The sequence below is a fragment of the Alosa pseudoharengus genome, unplaced genomic scaffold (assembly GCF_046254945.1).
Source record: "Alosa pseudoharengus isolate Yale_2024_CS ecotype anadromous, Long Island Sound unplaced genomic scaffold, YU_APseudo_1.1 YU_APseudo_1.1_scf_9, whole genome shotgun sequence".
Classification (NCBI taxonomy): domain Eukaryota; kingdom Metazoa; phylum Chordata; class Actinopteri; order Clupeiformes; family Clupeidae; genus Alosa; species Alosa pseudoharengus.
The window spans coordinates 2,799,272-2,821,910 of record NW_027468881.1 but is presented as its reverse complement, the minus strand read 5'-3'; the positions used below and the strand labels follow the sequence as shown (position 1 = coordinate 2,821,910).

At 38.6% G+C, this 22,639-nt stretch overlaps 1 protein-coding gene across 3 annotated transcripts in view; it reads left to right on the top strand.

The window, feature by feature from the left end:
• Positions 1 to 22,639, top strand: part of itpr3 (inositol 1,4,5-trisphosphate receptor, type 3) — a 363,942-nt gene that overhangs the window by 25,416 nt on the left and 315,887 nt on the right. For all 3 annotated transcript variants that reach the window (XM_076277395.1, XM_076277396.1, XM_076277394.1), the window contains 2 exons: positions 9,493 to 9,614; positions 18,939 to 19,025. In XM_076277395.1, coding sequence (XP_076133510.1) covers positions 9,493 to 9,614; positions 18,939 to 19,025 — 209 coding nt within the window. The remainder of the gene's footprint in view (positions 1 to 9,492; positions 9,615 to 18,938; positions 19,026 to 22,639) is intronic.

Sequence of the window (22,639 nt, the reverse complement as noted above, 5' to 3'; positions counted from 1 at the left end):
CATCCAACTTTTTATCCATCCATCTTCAAATCATTCACTCATCCACCCATTAAACTATCTATCAACATCCATTAAACAATCTGCCTATCAACATCCAATACACTCTCTGTCTCAACATCCATTACACTATCTACATTCAATTTTTAAACGATCTACTCTGTCTCAGGGTTTAAGCATACAATCTGGCTCTCTTGAGACTACAGATCCAACTGTTTAAAAATAAAAGTTTGCACTACAATAATTCCCTATTAAATAATTTAACCGTTTAAACTACTCAACTTTTTAACTGCCAACTGTCAGTTATCATCAACTATGACTCCTGTGACTCTCGACCAACTGTTTCCTCTGCCCACAACTGTTTCAAATTAAGTTCTCACTACTTCTAGCAAACATTAGCTAAGTAACATGATTAGCATAATTAGCATGGTTAGCATAACTGCTAGCAAACATTGCCTAAGTTAGCTGAGTAACACTGTTAGCACAGTTAGCTTGTTCACATTGTCAGCATAGTTTATATTTGTAGCTAAGTTAACTTTTATAACACTGTTAGCACACTGTTAGCATAGTTAGCTAATTAGCAACATTAGTTTAAAATTTTACTTCAGCCATTCCAACTGTCAGTTATCGTCAACTATGTACCTATACACAGCCATTAAACTATCTGTCTATCAACATCCATTAAACTATTTGCCTATAAACATGCATTAAACTATCAGTCTATCAACCACTTAATCTACATTCAACTTTTAAACTGTCTACTTTTAAACTATTCATTTTTTATTAAGCTTTGCAACCACCATGTCTATCCTAGCATCACCTTAGTAACCATCTCTGCATTATCTATTTTAACTACACATGATATTTTACATCACAGCTGTTGCATTTTCATGCACTGGTAATTCCTCGGAATTACATTTTCTAGTTATGTAAGATAATCGGTGGAGCAGATAGGCAAAAATCACTACTCTGGAGATCTTTAACCCTTAGAACCCGATTGACGCAAAGTGCGTCAAAAAACACACCCTTTCTTCTCTGTTACATTGCTCCGGAACTGTTCATCGCAGCGAGATGAAACCTTTATTGCATGACAGAGCAGAAGTGGGGCTTTGCAAAGAGACTACACACTTGTCTGTACGATCAAGTATGAAAATGAAAAAAAATCATGAAATTAAATCAAATTGCATCATATTTACAGTCTATACTTCTCTGCGTTCACCTGCGCACACATTGCTCCCGTTTGAATTACTCGCGAACCCGTGATCGCATAGATATGGCAAGCATATCAGATGAAAGAGGAGACTCAGGGCTATCCATTGGTACCATGTATATCGATCCTTCTGGCTTATGAAAACAGACGAAGTGACTGCAAAATAATAATGTCATGTACACAAACCAACGCTGCACACCCATTACTCTCGTTTGAATTACTCGCGGACCCGTGATCGGATAGATGATAAATGTCAGATGAAAGAGGAGACACAGAGCTATCATTTGATACCAAGTACATCCATCTGGGTTATAAAACAGACAAAGTGACAGCAAAATAATAACTTCATATAGCTGGACTTACCCCACGTTTTTGTGTCAAAGCATGTTTATAATCCAACACTATCGTGTGTTTCTCTATGGCAAAGCATGTTCATAATCCAGTTTTGATATCCTGCATGGCATCCAATTCAAGGCTCACATTGCATCCCAATTTGTTCAACAAAGAAACACCTTTTTGCATTTACTTTGTTCATGGCAATGCAGTAAAAAGTTGAGAATCATTATGAGTACATACACCATAGGCATGCAGGCTAACACGCAACCTCGGGTCAAGTCAGGTCAGATCAGTTCGTGTCACAGATATGGAGCGCAGAAAGGTAATTTTTCATCACTAAATAAAAAATGGCATTTCCAAAATCATTTTCTCACCCCCACAATTGAAATGGACATGATGTCATTTGGGTTTAATGCTTCCCTTTTTTATGCCAATCTCAGGCCATGTCCCTGGGTCCAAAAAATCCAGCGAAAGCTAAATTCTTTGTCCAGGTGTGCCCTTATAGATTAAGCTGAGTTGTGCATGTTTGGAGAAGAGTGGAGAAAAATAGAATGAGAATTCTTTCATCAATTCTGTGGTGGTGTCTTTTACTTAATGGGCATGTTTACTGAAGTAATCTAAAAGTAATCCTAAAGTAATCAGATTACGTTACATGTTTTTGGTAATCCAACTGATTACGTTACTGATTACAAAAATTACCATGTAATTTGTAGTCAGTAATGGATTACATTTCAAAGTAATCTCACCCAACCCTGCAACCAACTTAACCAACTGTCCCCCTACCAGCTACAGTGGGCAGTGCTTCGACTTGGCCAGCTTCTCTCGCGGTCCGCGCACGGGATCACGCGACTTTAATTTGTATTTTTCCAGTGACGCTGCAACGACGCTGCAACAACCCAAACTGGCAGATGTCTCAAGTGAGCAGGGTGTCTCGTAAAAAGAAATGGAGCCTGGAAAACCCTACACAGACTTAACTACAGACTTTAGCAGACAGGTTTAGAAATAATTTAATAGCCAGAAATATGCCTGCCCTGCCCTAATAAAGAAATATTTGGTTAACTGCGAGTGAGTCCCGTTTGCAGTCGTAGAAGAAACGCAGGACAAATTAAACATTCTGATTTTCTCCGAGTGCAACGATGATAGACAGACATCATTTGGAAAAAATATAGAGCATATTAACCTCCGTTGCTCAGCCAAATGCCTTCCTCTTACGTCCTGTTATCACGGAGTTACAGTACAGGCGATAAACAATTTTTGATGGTCACAAGTTTACTTCATTAGGGACTGTTCGTTATTTATTTAAGGGGCTACCAGAGGAGTTTTGGGAGCATTAGTCCAAAAAGACGTGACCCTCCCTCGCCAGCAAGAAATTTTTCTATGACCCTCCAAAGTGATTATGAAAAAACGCATGACCCTCCCCTTCAATTTATTGATGCCTTCTGTAGGCTACTGGGTCAATTTGGGAGCTTGCATGCTACCACTCCTTCCTTAAAATGCCTTGAAAAGGCTGTCGTTTGCACAATTTCATAAATAATCACCGGGACCGGAACATAGCCTACCTGTCAACTTTTTCCGGGTTTATATTTATATTTTATATTTATGAACAGTTATTTCTCTACTGGCTCAATTATCACACCACTGTTTTGATTTGCGTAGTTGTGTTACCCCCAACACTGACAATAATGTAAACAGCAAATTTCGATTTCGATTTTCGTTACCACCGTTCAGTCAAGCCTTAAGCCATACCCAAGTAGCCTAAATCGAGGTAATGTTTAATTATGCATGATTTATTTTGTTATTGCATTTGTAGGCTGGGATTACTCTCGGCAACAATTATGTTTAGCCTCCTGCTTTTTCAGAGGGGGCAGCAGGCAGAGCAATGTACAGTGGCAGTGTACAGTACAGTGTACAGTGGTACTAAAGCTTCACGCAGCTTCACACCACGTAATCCGCGACTGAAGGGGTCATTTGAAAGCGATGCCCACTGTACTCCAACCCCAGCACACGGGGAATAGATTAACCAAACGTGACAGCACAACGAATCCTTGTGATACTGGGTTGGGAAGTTGTATCATAATCATACAATAAGCCTTTTTGTGCCATAAGGCCATCGAGTATGAAAAAATGGAATGTTCGGCGCAGTCTGCAAAGGGTTAATGCAGAAAATGACCCTGGGGTCCTTTTTCGCTGGAGTTACACTTTAATGTTTACATATGCAAATGATGCATTGTCAAATTAAATATGCGCTAATTTGTTTTCATTGTTTTCATTGTGTTCACATATTAGATGGGAAACAAATTACAGAGGGATTTATGGATATCTTTTTTTGTTATCCTGTAGCCTAAAAGATTGATCATATAAACCAGGCTTGGAATAATAAATCAACAAATCCCTCTGTAAAACTCTTCTAAATATAGTTAGGCATAAGACTTGAAAGTTTGGTGTATGTAAGTGCTTCTGAAGTGGAGATTTCGTGCTCAGAGTGGGAGAGGGGTCTCATTTTGAGAAAACAGCCTTGAAACACAGCTAATGAGATTCTGTTCTCAGCCTAGACTCGCCTTTGAACTTTTGCGATTGGTTGCTGATACAAAGGAAGTGTCCATATTTGCGTTGGTGCGCACAGTTGTTTGTTGGTGTGAAAGAATACATGGTAAGGTAGCAAACTAGCCCAAAATTTAATTCTGGCCACTATAAGGAGCCAGTGGAGAGTAACTAGGAGAGGAGTTACATGTGTCCTCTTTGGCTGAAGACCAGGCGTGCTGCAGCATTCTTAATCAGTAACAATCTTACTACACAAGCACGTAGGCAAGCTAACAGTGAATTAACAGTAGTCCAGCTTGGAGATAACCATGCCTGAACAAGAAGTTGTGTGTCAGATGAGGTTTGATCTTCCTAATGCAATTGAGGCTACATGCTCAGAGAAATTAAGTCGGTCATCAATTACGACGCCCAAGTTATGTGCCGATCTAGTTGGGGTCAGTGAAGATTAGTCAAACTGAAAGTTAATCTGTTGGGGAATAGCTGTTTTAGCTGGAAACACCAGAAGCTCAGTTTTTGAGAGATTAAGCTGAAGGTGCCGATATTTCATCTAGACTGAAATATCCTTAAGGCATGCAGAAATCCGATGGGAAACACTAGAGTCCTCAGGTGGGAAAGATAGGTAAAGTTGAGTGTCGTCAGCATAGCAATGATAGTCAAATCCATGGGAGCGAATGGTCTCACCTAAGGAAGTGGTGTAAATAAAAAAAGCAGGGGCCCTAACATTGATCCCTGAGGCACACCTGTGGTGAGGTCATGAGACTTTGATACCTGTCCCTGCCAAGACACACTGAAATAATGCCCTTTAAGGTAGGAGTCAAACCAGTCAAGAGCTTTCCCAGAAATTCCCAGTTCAGATAGTGTAGAAAGGAGAATGTCATGGTTAACAGTATCAAATGCTGCAGATAAATCTAGTAGAATTAATACTGATGACTGAGCAGAGGCTTAGCTACTCTCAATGCTTCAATCACAGACAGAATAGATAGATAGATAGATAGATAGATTACTTTATTCATCCCCAAAGGGAAATTATGGTATTACAGCAGCAATTCATAATATAAAAATATATCAATATATACGTTAACCTATGCATGAAAACCACATGTCACATGTCACTTAGATACTGGTAGTTCACATTGACAATGGAGAAAATGCTTAGCTTACTTTGTTTATGACAGAAATTAAGTTTTGTGCTAACATGTAGAAACACAACCCACAATACTGCCTTTATTTGGTGCAAATCTCCTTTACTTTCGTTGGTTAGGCTACAGTCCATGATTCACATTACTAGGCTCCAATCCTTTCTATCAGAGAATGAGATGTTATACATCTTCCAGTCTGGATTCCGACCTAAACACAGCACGGAATCTGCTTTAATTAAAGTCACTAACGACTTGTTACTATCAGTGGATGCAAAGAACTGTGCATTACTTATGCTGCTAGATCTTAGCGCTGCCTTTGACACTGTAGATCACTGCATTCTTTTAGAGCGCCTTGAGCACTGGGTTGGAATTTCAGGAACTGCACTGAAATGGTTTGCCTCCTTCTTAGAGGGAAGAACTTTTTCAGTTTATTTCAATGATACTTCATCTTCATCTGCCCCCTTATCTTATGGTGTTCCACAGGGATCACTGCTTAGTTGTATTTTATTCTCACTGTACATGTTGCCACTCAGTCAAATTATGAAAAAGCATGGTATATCCTATCATTGCTATGCAGATGATACACAACTGTATCTCCCATTTAAATGTGTTCCTCTGGTGCTCTAAACCCATTGCTTGATTGCCTAAAAGAGATTAAACAATGGATGTCGATCAATTTTTTAAAACTGAATGAATCCAAAACAGGAATTCTATTTTTTGGTTCACATGAAGCTGCAAATAATGCAATTAGTGAACTAGGGTCTTTTGCCAGATTTGTAAAACCTTATGCATGAAATCTTGGCTTTCTACTTGACCCTGATTTTAAATTTGAGAAACAAATTAATGCTGTTGTCAAGTCATCTTTTTACCACCTTAGAATCTTAAGTAAAGCCAAAACTGTTTTCTTTCAAAGACTTTGAGATATTGATCCATGCCTTTATTTCATCCCGCCTGGACTACTGTAACCCTCCTTTTATTTTGGTGTCACTCAGTCCACTCTATCCCGACTTCAGATGGTGCAAAATGCAGCTGCAAGGCTGCTCACCAAGTCTAAAAAGACACAACATATTTCTCCAGTTTTGAAATCTGCAATGGCTACCAGTGAAATTTAGAGTAGATTGCAAAATTCTTCTTTTTGTCTTTAAAGCTTTAAATGGACAAGCTCCCCAATACTTAAGTGAGCTTGTACACTTTCACTGCCCTCCCAGAACTCTGAGGTCATCAGATAAACAACTGCTCTCAGTACCTCAGAGTCGTCTAAAAAACAAAGGTGACCGTGCTTTTTCAGTAGCTGGGCCCAAGTTGTGGAACAACCTCCCTTTTCACATTAGATCTACACCAACTATTGGTGCTTTTAAAGCCAAGTTAAAAGAACATATGCTATTAAATGAATTGTGGAATGTAATTATAGGCTATATATATGTACATATTATTTTAGTTTTATTTTCCTGTTGTGTTTTTTTTTTTTGTGTGTGTCTTGATTCATTTTGTCTTATATTAACTATTTATTTATCTGTTTTTTTTTTAGCACTTTGGTCAACCACGGGTTGTTTTAAATTGTGCTATATAAATAAACTTGACTATGACTATGACTAGGCTATCACCGCAAGTGCATACAAAATGTTTTTGGCCAAGTTTTGCTTTAATCCAATTTACCTTCGTTACTACCAGTCGTAGCTTTTTTCCTGCATCGAATCGCGATTGAGTGTGCATCTAATTTAACAGCGGTGTCTCCGCAGAGACATCCACTCTCCTTGTTTCATTTTTGCTGTTGTTGCGAGCAACCTCATAGGCTACGATATGAGAAATACTTTCAATACGATCAGCTCCAGAAATGTATGGGTTTTCCTTAGCCTGTGCTACACCTTTCCACCAAGTTGTGCAAAAATGGTAGTTTTTGCGATGTTGACAAACATGCGTAGTACATGGAAGCTCTTGATAGCGCTTGCCACTAATGTCTATAGAAACAATATATTCATGGAATAAAACTAGACTGGTACCTCGGATTAGCATTGCTGTTTATTTGTTAAACTGCAATTTTCTGCAGCCAGCGGAGGGCATTTAGCCTACTATGAGTCTGGACAATTGTGTCCCCCCTAATTCTGAAGCAGCCGCTAAATGAAGAGGAAACACTGAGTTAATATTTTAAATACGCTACATCAATACAATATATAATATGTGAAGTGAAACTGGACAGGCCATAATAACCTCTGACTAGTTGTAGGCTACTATTGTTAAATTGCAATATGAGCGGCAGCCAGCAGGGGAAATTACGTTGGCAGGATTATTTAAAAACTAACTGCAACTACATTGTGCATCTGCCCCAATTCTGATACCGTGGCGGTATTTAAACCATGGCGGGCCGCCGTGCTAAAATAAACTTAGGGGAAACACTGCACATATACATACATACATACATACAAGTTAAAAAATGAAATAAATAAATAAATAAATACAATTGGATATAGTCTATTTTGAAGAGGTTGTAAACTGCATTGTCTCTCAGCATAAGATTTTTCTCTCAAAGGGTAGTTGTTGTAAATAGTTATGGCAGTGGGCAGGAATGATTTTCTATAACGGTCCTTGTTATAGTGAAGTAGAAGCAACCTCCAGCTGAAAACACTCTGTTGTCTGTTTTTTTCAGTGGATGTGGTGAGGTGTTGTCCATAATGTTAAGGAGCTTTTGCAACATCCCTCTCTCAACAACTAACTCTAGGGGTTCAAGTGTACTTCCAATTACAGAACCAGCTATTTTTTTCAACTTGCCAGCAGACTGGTAAAACATGTTCAACATCCTGCTGCACACATTAAAATACCTAAGCTTCCTCAAGAAGTATAGTCTGCTCTGTCCCTTCCTGTAAACAGCCTCAGTGTTGCACTTCCAGTCCAGTTTGTTATTCAGATGTATGCCCATATATTTGTAGTTTTCCACTACCTCCACCTCTTTCCCCATGATAGAGACAGTGTTCAACTTTGTCCTAGCCCTCCTAAAGTCCACTACCATCTATTTGGTCTTGGCCACATTTAAGAGTAGGTGGTTGTTTCCACACCACGCCGCAAAGCTGTTCACCAGTTCTCTATACTCAGTCTCCTCCTCATCCTTCACACACCCCACAAATGCAGTCGTTAGAGTATTTCTGCAGATGACAGGTTGCAGAGTTGTACTGAAAGTCTAAGGTGTATAATGTGAAGAGGAAAGGAGAGAGTACAGTCCCCTGCGGTGCTCCTGTGCTGCTAACCACCTGCTCGGACACACATCCTCCCATCCGTACAAACTTTGGTCTTTCCGTCAGGTAATCACAATCCATGATGTTATGGATGTCTCCGCCTGCATCCTGTGTAGCTTCTCTTTTAGCAATACAGGTTGTATGGTGTTGAAGGTAATGGAGAGGAGCAGTTTCAGTAGAATGACCACTCTTGAAACCAGACTGCATACAGTATGGTCTATAAAGGAAGTCACATACTTGCTTGAAGACCACTTTCTTCAAAACCTTTGACAAGAAAGGAAGAAGGTAGACAGGTCTGTAGTCCTTCACATCAGTTGGATTAAGTGTACTTTTCTTAAGCAAAGGTGTAACCCTTGCCTGTTTAAAAGAAGAGGGCACTATTCCAGAACTGAGTGAAGTGTTAAACACAAATGTACATATTATGTTTTTGTTCTTATTTCTAATACATTTGCAAACATTAAAAAAAAAAAGTTTTTTCATGTTGTCATTATGTGGTATTGTGTGTAGAATTTGAGGAAAACAATTAATTGAAGCCATTTTGGAATAAGGCTGTCACATAACGAAATGTGGAAAAAGTGAAGCGCTGTGAATATGTTCCATATGCACTGAATGTACTAAAGATATGCAAGCTCCAGCTGATTTGACTTTGAATGGCTCTAAAAATACATAGGCCTACAGCTGTACATAATAGTGTGGGCGGTGGTAGTGTAGTGGCTAAGGAGCTTGGCTAGCATGAAGCAGGCTGAAAAATTGTGGGTTCAATTCACGGCTTCCACCCTTGTGCCCTTGAGCAAGGAACTTAACACCGAGTGGCTCCTGGGACAATGGCCCTTAATATAACTGACAAGTAAGTCGCTTAGAATAAAAAGCATCTGGTAAATGAATAAATGTTATGTAAATGTAGTGTGCTAAATGCCTAAGCCCTGTCTCAGTTGTTTCAATCAGTTTTGTAATTTACAGTATAAGTATTTCAGACATCTCCCTGAACCTGATAATTTTGATACAGCAAGCCTTCAATTAATTTTTTTTTCTCTTATGCCAGACTGCCTTTTCAAGGTGTGTCCCATGAACCGCTATTCAGCACAGAAGCAATTCTGGAAAGCCAAACAAGCTAAATATGAAAAAGACAAGATTGCTGATGTTGTGCTCCTTCAGAAATTGCAGGTATTTTAGTGCACCCCCACATGCATGCACATACTGTATGTACACATACACACACAAACTCAATTGTATTTGCATTTCAATTATAGACAATTTATCTTATCAGAATGTGCCATGACTTTGACAACAATAGTTAGTAGTCCTATGTTATTGATTATACAACATCTATGACTTAAAGCAACCTACTGTAAACTCACAAGTAAACCATGGTATTAGCAAAAAGCTTTGAGCTTTTAAACTGTACAGCAACCCCTTATTTTACAGTCCCCCTAATATGTATTTACGGTAACACTTTAAATTAACACACCCATATTCATCATTAATTAGCCAGTAACTAACATAATTCTTAGTAAGATATTATCCCTTAATTAGCAGTTATCACTCGTTAATTAATAATTTACAAGGCATGACCATATTCCACCCTTAACAGACCAAGACTTAAGTCTGCTACCAAGGTCCTAACTACTGATTATTTCTGGTAAATTAGGAGGCAATAGGACAAGAATTATGATCATTGCAGGCAATGCATAGTTCTGGCCTTATTATGTAGCAGTTCCAAAAGAACAGCCTTTCTCCATTAACAACATCCAAATAGCATGGTCTGTTCTTGTGGAATGAAATGCAAACCTACAACTGTTAATACTGCCTAAATACATATGAATTAATCCAGTATAAGTGAGAATATGCTTCCTGTTCTAAAGTGGAGTGCTTGTCATATTTAATTAATGAGTAGTTTAACTAGTATAAAAGTATTAACTAGTATTACAATGTGAATGACTTTGATATTCTATTGCCAACCATATGGGCGTCCTACAGGAAACCCACTTAAACGCCACAGAACACACAGAACTCGGTAGATTGGGGTTTGAACATGATTTTTCATCATCACATGTAATGTATTTGGCAATAGGAGAGGGGTGGCCATTTTAATTCGAAGCACAGTTAACTCTGAGCATATTCTAGATAAAAAAATAAGGAATGGAGATATGAAGGCTACTAATCAAAGGGAAGCTGGACGGTTCTCTTATTACCCTGTTAAATGTGTACGCACCCCCAAACAGTGACTGGAGCTTTTATGAGCAGATATTTGACATCATGATATCAGATGCTGAAGGGGTTTTGATATGTGGTGGGGACTGGAATGTAAGGCTTAATGATAAATTAGATTCATCAGGTACGAGCACTAGACAAAACTAAAATGAATGAGAAAATTAACACTGTGATGTTAGAAATAGGAGAAGTTAGGCAGGTAGGGTCTCGCGCCAATTACTCAAGGCGGTGCGGGTGCGTTCGTTTTGGGCAATGTAACAGTCAATCAAGGAAAAACTCGCACACCATTATTAGCCATTGAAAAATAAATAAACGATATGTTTAATCCATCAAACCAAGGTGCTACCAAGTGAGGTGATGTACAAACGTTTCGGTCCTCAGACCTTCATCAATGCAAACCATACACAAAGGTGAGATGTCTATTTATAGTCCGCGTCTACTTGGTGGCAGATCTGTCAATCAACCTAACCACTAGCTAGGTAGGTTGAAGTGTAGGTTCAAAGAATCGAGATATGAGATGGCCCTCAGGCTCATTAGTAAATAGACAGTCTGACCCAAGATAATCAATGAAAATAAAAATAAATATAGATGATATAATACATCACCTCACTTGGTAGCACCTTGGTTTGATGGATTAAACACTTCTGCACTGTGCAATAGGTAATATTCATATTTCAGATCATAGTCCCCTGTATCTTATGATTGATTTTTACAGAAATTCTAGGCGTACATTTGAGTCATTCCGTCTCCTTAAGTCTCTACTGTTAATATTTTTCTCATTAAAAAATATTGAATGAGGGGCATTTGTTTTGCATTATACTCTGAAAAGCCATTTTTAAACAGCAATATCTGGAGAACTATCTCACCTGTAGCCTTCAAATTTTCTACAGTCAATACTTATAGCATCCAGACATGGAATGTCAGGGGTGTAGCTCAAGTATAACCTAGAATGGTAGGTACTTAAACGTCTTCCAAACTTTGACTTGGTGAAATAAAATAGCACATTGAAGAGTTGTTGAGCCCTCAGAAGTCAGAAGTCAAAGAAGACTTAGCTTTTACAGTAAGCATCTCTGGTAACTGTACAAAAGGTGGTCTCTCTTAGATAAGTAGTTTCACAGACATTAAAGCGATGGTTCGGAGTAATTTTACCCTAGGGTTCTTTGCACCATGACCCCGAGCCAAACACCCTCCCAGAACCTTTTTTCCCTTGGTCGAGCCCTGGTCGAGTAGCGCCGTCAGAAACGAATGACGTTCTGCAGTCATGATGGAACCAACTTTTATCTCGTAAATTACCCCACTAATAATGCCCTGAATGGTACGAAACTTCTGCAGTAGTACAACTACGACATTTAGTCCAATAACGAGGCATTAGAAAGTTTGTAAGTGCACCAGGAGTTTATTTAAATAAGACTTGCCTGATTATCTGCTACTATACCGCTGTGTCAACGTTTCTTCCGTGATTTGGGAAAAGCCTGTAAAAGTCCTTGCAGGAAGCGATTACATCAACGTTTTTTGGTATATCAAGTTTTAAATATTTTTTTTCCGAAGTGTTTACAACTTAGTAATAACTAATAATTGTTGCAAACTGGACTACGAATAAAATATTAGTGCATTCCTGGATCTACATCCTTATACATGCTTCCTGCCAGGACTTTTACAGGCTTTTCCCAAATCACGGAAGAAACGTCGATCCAGCGGTATAGTAGCAGATAATCAGGCAAGTCTTATTTAAATAAACTCCTGGTTTTTGATAGCGCTACTCGACCAGGGTTCGACCAAGGGAAAAAAGGTTCTGGGAGGGTGTTTGGCTCGGGGTCATGGTGCAAAGGACCCTAGGGTGAAATTACTCCGAACCATCGCTTTAAGGCTCTAAAATAAAAATAAAAACTAGTGCTGTGAAACGATAAATTTTTTTCATCACGATTAATCACTGAATTCCTATAGTTAATCACGATTAATCACATATTTTATCATATGGTTAAAATTCTATTATTTTGCATTTCTGAACTTTCCAGGAGTCCATATTAACAATAAAGCAATTATTGTGCATCTTGATTGGGATTCAAATGAAAGCAAAGCAAGTTACTTTATTAACTGAACTTTAAGACGTATTTGATTATTTCAAATAAAATTTCAAAAGATGTGCAGCAGACCTGAGGCAACACAATATTCTTCAGAAATGTAGCTGATATAAACTGAAATAAATGCTACCGTAGAAGTGTGTGCACAAAATGTAGGCCTACACACATTATAAAGGGCATAACAAACAGAAAATATTATATTCATACTATATTCATTATCTTTGAGTTCAGTTGAAAATAAGGAAGTTTTCAACATGAGTGTATTGCCATTTTATAGGCCTACAGTCTATGGTGCATTGTCACTTGCCACACACATCAGCGCCGAAGTTTTTAACAGGCAAACACTGGATAAACAATGGATTTTATGGAGCAGCGTCGACCAAATATAACTGAATCGTGATTTACACGGCGCCAAAGTGCGATGCTGGTGTGCGGAGTTGTATTGAAAAGAATGGAATCTAATGTAAATGAATGTCGAAAGCAGAGTGCATCGCAAATAGAAGCAGCCAAAGAGGAATGTTGATAACAGAACAAGTGACGGTGAAAGAATCTTTGGCGGCACACATTTAATGCGTCAGCCTAGGCTACTACTCTTTGGCCGGCTCGTAAGCCCAAACAAGTGTGTGCAGCATGCCTTTACGTAGCCTACTAACGGCGCATCATCATAAAGATACATCTAATCTGCATCACGCCCCATTTTAGAGGAAAACAAGTTAACATTATATCATTGATAGACAGCTAGTAATCACATGTTGACGTTACATCTATTTTTAATTCACAGGACATTCAATCATTTTACTAACACGGCAGTTATGAAGAATTATGTTTATGTAACTTACTCATGTCGAAACTATGTACATTACCAACCTAATTCGTTTGCAATACCCCATGTTGAGAACAAATTTAGCATGTACACTTACCATAATATCCCATGCAAAACGGTTAGCTTGCTAGCTAGCTAACTGTGGAACTTTAGTAAAACATAGCCAATTATCTCACCTACTGTAGTTGTAGGAAATAGGCTACGTTCATATTACAAGTGATAGAATGAATGTGTGACTGATGTTTAGTTGATGTTATGACATGTAAAGTTAAGCTTGCTGAACTTAGTTATAGTCAGCCACGGGCAGATTGACTGTGCCTATCGATACATTCGTGACACTCCTGTAAACTAGAAAGAGCAAACCATAGGAACATGGTCACATTAATCCCATGAACACACAGATAACTCTTACACCAACCTTATTTTGTGCCTTTTATTCACGTTTGTTTCAAGTTTGTTTAGTAAGTATGAGCCCTTTTCGCTCCCCACTTTGATGCAGCATAGGTTTCCATTATATCAGTCATCTTTTCCCTAAAAGGGGGCGTGTACGTGCAGCACATACAACGTTCCATTCCATTCGTCAGTGCTTATTGTTTAGTTTCCGGTCTAGCTAAATCCAGTGTGGTGTTGTAGTTGTTCTAACGTTACTAGTTGTTACAACAGCATGTGAAAAAACTACAAAGTTTGTTTAACCAAAAAGAACGTTAATCTTGCGTTAAAAAAATTGACGCCGTTAAAATAGGTTTACGTTAACGCCGTTAATAACGCGTTTAACTGACAGCACTAAAAAAAACACATATTCGCCCAACTTAAGAGCCATATTCCAAAAAACGGACAGCAGGGTATCAGGTTCAAACTTGCTTTTTTTTTTTTTGAAAGTCATATAAAAAATTGGGAGGGTGTTCAGCCTTATTTTGTCACAGTGATTTTTCCAAATCGTTATATATTTGAGGCAGTTTTTAATTGGTATTGCATGTTCTAATATTAGTAAACATCACAGCAAGACCATTCAAAAAGATGGTTGAGTATAAATTAAAGTCAGAGTCCAATAGCAAAGGAAATCTCAGAGGTTGGCAAAACGACCTTTCTTCGAAAAAACACCATGCCTGATATGAAGCTGAAAATCACCACCTCAGAATGATATATTATGGGTAAATTATACATTTTCTGAATCCTTAGTCATGCCAGTATTGCAGTGTTTGCATTTGTATCTCTGATGCTCCCTGATGCCACAGGATTAAAAGAAAAAAGATGATTTAGGTGGAAATGGCAGGAAATTTGTGTGATTAAAAGTTTGAAGAGCTCCAGGGCTGCTGTATTTGTCCAAAGTGTTCACAAAAGGAAAGTTCAGATTGTCCTCTTTAAAATGATACCAAACATAATAAAATCAAATATCTCTTTTAACTGTCAAAAACACGTTTTAAAGATCAAAGCTCAATAAGAGGAAAGTCAATGCCTTTTTTTCCTCAAAAAGACATGGTTCTCATTGAAAATGAAATAAAACAGGTAAACTGGCATGAGACTATTGGTAGTATGCCCTGTGAGTCTGCCTGCACTGATTTAATGTCTACCATTAAAGACATTCTACTAAAATACACCAAAACAAGGGGCAAGAAAACAAATAGGAAATATAATTTACCCTGGTTCAATACAGCTCTCTGGGAGTTAATGAAAAGTTAATGAAAAAGAGAGATGCTGCTCTGAAAACATTTTTAAAATCAAAATTAAATACTGATCATCTCATTTTTAAAAGTTTAAGAAATAAAGTCACACAACAAATTAGAAAAGCTAGAGCAAACTTTTACCTCAATATTATCAGCGAAGCAAAGGGAAACTCTAAAAAGCTCTGAAAGAGCATTGATAAGATACTTGGAGAGGAAAAATCTGTAAATAGACAGTTAAAACATACTTACAGCACACTGCCTCCACCTACCCCCACACACACTGCACACACACACACACAGTCACTGCTCCACTCCCCTCCCGCCCACACACACATCTTCACTGTCATCACTCACATACATCATACATACAGTACTCTGCTTGCAATAGTAAGTCCCTTCACCATACTTGCAGTACATTGCCCCCCCCCCCCAATACACAGCACATTGTCTCATGAGGAACCTTCTCCAACACACATATTGCACACTGGCCTCTCATCACATACACAGCACACTATCCCATCTCCCTTGTCGTCCTCCCAACACACACACCAAGACCCCTGGCAGTTGAGCCGTGGATCTGCCAAATGTCCAAAATTTAATAAAGTCCTATTTAACCCTTAGAACCCGATTGACGCAAAGTGCGTCAAAAAACACACCCTTTCTTCTCTGTTACATTGCTCCGCGGCTGTTCATCGCAGCGAGATGAAACCTTTATAGCATGAGAAGTGGGGCTTTCCAACGAGACCACACACTTGTCTGTACGATCAAGTATGAAAATTAAATCAAATAGCATCATATTTACAGTCTATACTTCTTTGCGTTCACCTGCGCACCAATTACTCTCGTTTGAATTACTCGCAAACCCGTGATCGCATAGATATGGCAAGCATATCAGATGAAAGAGGAGGCACAGGGCTATCCATTGGTACCATGTATATCGATCCTTCTGGCTTATAAAAACAGACGAAGTGACTGCAAAATATTAACGTCATGTACACAAACCAACGCTGCACACCCATTACTCTCGTTTAAATTACTCGCGGACCCGTGATCGGATAGATATGCCACGCATGTCAGATGAAAGAGGAGACACAGAGCTATCATTTGATACCAAGTACATCCTTCTGGGTTATAAAACAGACGAAGTGACAGCAAAATAATAACTTCATATAGCTGGACTTACCCCACGTTTTTGTCTGTTTTTGTGGCAAAGCATGTTTATAATCCAACGCTATCGTGTTTTTCTCTACGGCAAAGCATGTTCATAATCCGGTTTTGAGATCCTAGCAAATTCCTGCATGGTATCCAAGGCTCACATTGCATCCCAATTTGTTGAACAAAGAAACACCTTTTTTGCCTTTACTTTGTTCATAGCAATGCAGTGAAAAGTTGAGAATCATTATGGCACACATGCTAACACGCAAACTTGGGTCAAGTCAGGTCAGATCAGTTCGTGTCATAGATATGGAGCGCAGAAAGGTCATTTTTCATCACTAAATAAAAAATGGCATTTATTTCCATAAATCACACACCACATATTTCTGTAAATTGCTCAGCCCCAGAGTATCCCTCCAACATGGCAATTATATTGCCCGATTCAGGACAGTCTGCCCTACACACACATGAAATGCATGTAGAGCTATGAGCTTGCTATGGTGAGATACAGGTCAAAATATAATAATTTTTATAATACGCTTTTTATATTTTAATTAAAATAAAATCAATGCTATTACTAATACATGACATGATGGCAGATCTGGATAGCCTAGACTCTGCTGAAAAAAAACAATATATAATATGTGTGTGTGGCACTCACAATGACCAGAATAAATCCTTATGAATAAAGGTAGTGAAAATGCCCTAAAAACAGCTTAGGGTTCTAAGGGTTAAGTAGCCGAACTCAATGTGTGCAAGTAAACGGCACATTATCTACATCATTTGCCACCACCCTGGGAGTGCCACAGGGGTCAATTCTAGGTCCTCTGCTCTTTTGCTTGTATATTAATGACCTGCCCTTGTTTGCAAGAGCATAAATATTATTATGTATGCTGATAACACTATTGTATGTCCATGGGAGAAGTGCAACAGATGTGGCAAATAAGCTAACAAGTGTTTTGAGTAGGGTTAGTGACTGGATACAGAATTCATGCCTTACATTTAATGTTGAAAAGACTGTTTTTCACCATTGGATCTAAACCCAAGACCTATCCCAAAATTTCAGTAAATCAACAAAACATAAAACATGTAGAGAAATTTAAATATTTGGGAGTAACTCTTGATTCAAATCTTACTTTCAAAGATCATGTTAAAAAGTTGTGCAATAAACTGAAATTTAATTTAGCAAATTTTAAATATAAGAAACTCTCTTACCACTGAGGCATCTAGTACATACTTACAAGCAATGATCATCCCTCACCCTGATCATACTGCATCACATCCTGGTCTCAGGCAGGTAAAACAGTGATAAAACCTTTAGAATCTTTGTACAAAAACTGCCTTAAAATTCATGACAAAAAGACATGCCATTATTATCACTGTCATATACTGGCCAAATATAGTTTATTGAGTTTTGAAAATCTAATGAAACACTCAAATGTGTCTTTACTACATAAAATAATTTACAGTGCTACTGCTCCCCCTTTGAAAAAGTTTGTAACACTCTGCTCTGAAAATACTGAGCGAACTACACGACGTGTCACAAGGGGGGAGTGTAGCATCCCTCGTCGTAAAACACAATTTGGGAGTTCCTCTTTCTCATGTGTGGCCATGAGACAGTGGAATGCCCTCCCCACAGAATTCATATTATGTACAGATTCTCATACCTTTTCATGCTTGACTAAGAGGTGGGTAAGAGAGTGTAAGTGGGCTGCTGGCGTCCATGTTTCTATTCTAAGATTGCTCATTTGTAAAATACTATGCCCATCACATTATCTATAGTCCTATTGATTTTTTATTTTACTGTTATTTTATTTTATGTTTTTATATCCAGGGACTAAAGGTGCAGATTAGCAATTGCTGCTACAACCTGGCCCAAGACATATTTTCCTGGATCCCAGGATAAATGTTATTTTGTGCATTGTCCCTGCTTCAAATAAATAGATTTCCATTCCATTCCATTCCATTTAACAAAAAGGCCAATAACAAGATAGGCACCTGCATCAAAAATGTGTTTTTTCAATGGGGGAGGGTAACTTGATACCACTAATTTAGCTGTGACTCCAGAAGGGTTATCATAAAAAAATGTTAACTACAGACATGTATCTTTTCAAAAAGCAACCTTTGCCACCTTGAGTGGTACCAACATCTCATCTGGCCCATGTACTAAAAGGGGATTGTTGATAACAAAACAAAAGTGGCGGTGTAAAATAAAACAAATATTTGCTGGCATAGCACGCGATTAATGCGATTAAAATAAATAATTTTTTATATGCTTGTTCCTTAATTGCATCGCGATTAATGCATTAACGCTGACAGCCCTAACATGTTCATCAAAAGAATTGGGGAAAAATCCAGGTCCAGGCACCTTTTGAGGCTTTTTATCTTTTGCATTCCCACTGAGGGCCTGGACCTGGATTTTTTTCCAGTTTTCTTTTGATAAACCGTTGTATGGTTGAGATTTTGGTTCTATTATAATAGTTTATGTTATGCATGTAATCAGATGTTATTTGTCATGTAATCCTCATACAAGCTCTCTTTTCACTGCTCACAGCATGCATCTAACTTGGAGCAAAAGCAAAATGAGACAGAGAATAAGAAGGTCCATGGAGATATTGTGAAATATGGCAACATCATACAGGTAAATCTATGAAGCTATGCAGAAGACACTAGAGCTACATCCAAAGCATCATCTCACATGACATTCTGGTGTGGTTTAGCAGCTGCACCACTGCTAATAAAAAAGCTCTGGACAGAGTAAGGAAATCTGCGCAAAATATCATTCAAACACAGCTGCCATCACTCACAGACATATATCACACCAGATGCCTGCAACGTGCAAAAAACATAATCAAGGACTTCACCCATCCAGGCCATGATCTGTTTACCCTTTTGCCATCTGGAAGGCGCTACAGTTCCCTCCAGTGTCGCACCTCTAGACTCTCTAAGAGTTTTTACCCAAGTGCCATTAAACACCTGAACAATTGACGGCACTGCACCCTTTAGACTGTCTTTTTTTTTTTTTTTAGCAACTTATTTATTTATTACTGTGCATATATTGTCTTGCTGTCTTTTGTCTTAGGTGTAGTTCATGTTTCATGTCTCATGTGTCTTGTTATGTGTCACCACTAGGGGAAGTGCAATTGAATTTCGTTGTCACTATGTGCAATGACAATAAAGGCATTCTAATTCTAACATATCAGATATCTTATTTTGACTGTATGTCCTGTACTGTACTTCTGAAATAGGTGAGATAGATTTGTGTTTTGAGTTCTGAGAGATAAAGTAAGAAAGAATTAGCTACTTGACCTGTGGTTGCTATGGATAACTTTGATGCTTTCGGCAATAGTATACACTCAGAAACCTTCAAGAAATGATGATCACAGTAACTCAACAGATGGTATGAACAGTTCATAAGTATTTGGACAGTGACATTGTAATTTTATCTCTGTAATTTTAACCCTTTGCAGACGGCCCATTCTAATTTCGGTACTCTAGTACCGAAGACGTTCAGTCTAATAACTCTGCCATGCCCCAACCAATTTTGTTAATGAAAACTTCTTCATAAACGTTACATCATAGGCTTTCTGTCAATATGATTGTTTGTGGAATTTGTGGCGTGAATTTATTTCACTACGTGTTTTTGCATACATCGGAAGCACTTGCTCACTTCCTGTTGGGTTTGACGTTTTACAACAATGGTAGTCACTGCGTGGCACTACACCACAAATATGTAAGGGATAATGGACACCACGGTGGTCTGTTCACAGAAATTAATGCACGGTCGAGGTTGTAAAACGACCCCGACGCGAAGCGGAGGGCCGTTTAAACCTCGTAAGTGCATTAATTTCTGTGAACAGACCACCGTGGAGTCCATTATCTCACTTATTCCACTGTTGCCACTTGCGTGTTCATTTCCTGTTACAATTTAAAAGTTTTAATCGCTAAAACTGTCTTGTTTGTAGAACTAATTTCTTCCGACACATATTAACTAATTTCTCAACTTGCAGGACAAACTGCCGTTACTAGTTCTAAATGGATGGTTGCTACGGCCAAAGGCCAGTCGTTAGTTCTGTCTCTCCCGTTGTCAAGCAGGCGTATCCCAAGATTCTGATGAACTTTAGCTTTGAAACATCGCTATTTTACTTAGCCTGCTGTCATCCATCTAGCTAAAAGCCACGTCAGTCATATGCTACAATGTTGCCATGTTCTAAATGTCTGCATTTTTCAGCTTGGATGCAACGTGACAGTTAATTTAAACTTCACAACGAGTTCGTCGAATTAATATACAAGTGTAATACGGCCAAAAAAATGGATCTACTTCATAGGTGTGCAAATAACATACAGTTAATGGTCGTTCTAAATTACGTAGGACAATGGGAAATTCAACCAAGCAGTGGAATAAGTAGGGTATAATGATATGCTTCCAAGTTATTATTTTATGACATTTTGTGCAATGCATATAACTGTTGACTAGTTATCCTAAAAAACTGCTTTCAGCCTACCCACTGGGGTAAAATCTCTGTCCCCGAATAGAGACTGTGAGGGATGACATGGGTGCCAAATTGCATGAGTTTTTACCAGTGTTGTAGTACTCGAGTCCGAGACTCGAACTCGAGTCCAAGTCATTAGCTAAATTTAGAGACTCGTGACTTGACTTGGACTTGAGCACTGATGACTCGAACTTGCATTCGCACTCGGTCGAGGACTCGACTTTTTTTTGTAATATATCATAAGGCTATAATTGTAGTATGTCATTAGGCTATAATTTGCTATATGATTTTAATATCTAAATTGTTCGTAATACTAATTTTAGTTCAAGGGAATGTTAGGCTACTGCTTCGTGTCGTAGGCTACATCGCAAGTCACATCATGTTCACATGCAAAGCAAACTAACGTTAACTTTAACACCAAAATGCCTGGAGATATGGCCGCCGCTATTTCAATGTAGTAGGCTATTGCCAGGCAATATTAGTTCTCATACATGACATAACATTACCTAAGATTAGCCTAGGCTAAACAACACACACTGCTGCTGGATAGCTGATCATCGTGACTTGGTGAACAGTGTTTTCCCTGACTGACACGAGAAGCGAGGTTCCATTCATTCATTTTCATTCGGGGCGTGCCCAGCTGTGCTTCTGTCTGTTAATTTGCAGCAGGCTATTATCGGATGAAAGAAAAATAAACTAAACGTTTTCCCTATCAAGATATAGCATACTTCTTAATTTTGGTGTCATAAAATATAGAAGCATAACATTAAATTGCCTAATAGAGTGTCCATGTAGTGTCAATGTAGGCCTACGTGTCTGCGCAAGTTATACTGACAAACTGAACCTCTCGTGGGTAGGCCAGAAACAACTATATTTAAAACCACATGAACTGGATTACTGTTACTGTTCAAACGAGCGATTTGATAGCCTAATCCAGTGCACGAAAAAAAAGGAAATAGCAACGTGTTCTATTTCTAACAGGTGAATATCGTAGCAAATAGTATGGCGATGGCAGCTTAAAAAAACATTTATTTCACTCATCTCGCTGAAATGAACGTGGCCTGTTGCACAAATATATTAATTAGGCAGATGATCTACATCTTCGTTAACCTAAAGCTAGTTTTCATCTCTATTGTTGACGTGAAATATGTCTCCATAGTGTCAGTGAAGTGATAACATAATTATGCAGTTGCCGGTAGCAGTGTTCACGTCACGGGAGTCAGAAAGAAGCTACCAAGACGGGCCCTGCTCCTGTCCCTCCCAAACTGCGCTAAAATTGTGTAGGCTATTTAACAGCCAGAATTTAAAAAAATGCCCTTTTATGATCCACACTACCTCTTACAAAATAGGCCTACTCCAACGTTCATCTAGCTCTTGTGAAGTATGAACTTCTACAACACTGCCTATACAATTGTCAGCAGTCAGCATAATGTGACTTAATGGCCTGTGTGATTGGGATGTGGATTGCTCTACATCGCCTATAGGCCTATAGGCTATGGTATAGCTATGGTATGGTATTCTCTCCGATATAATAAATACAACACATTGGGTTTGGCAAGAAATTTGGCAATACTACTTTCACACAAGTGATGGCACCCTGCTTTTAAGGATTTCATCTGCAATGGAAAAAAATGGAACGACATGTAGGCTATGCTTACTTTAGTGCTGGACTTGGACTCGACTTGATCAATGGGGACTCGACTCGGACTCGACGTGGATCAATAGTGACTCGACTCGGACTTGACTCGGATGAGTAGTGGAC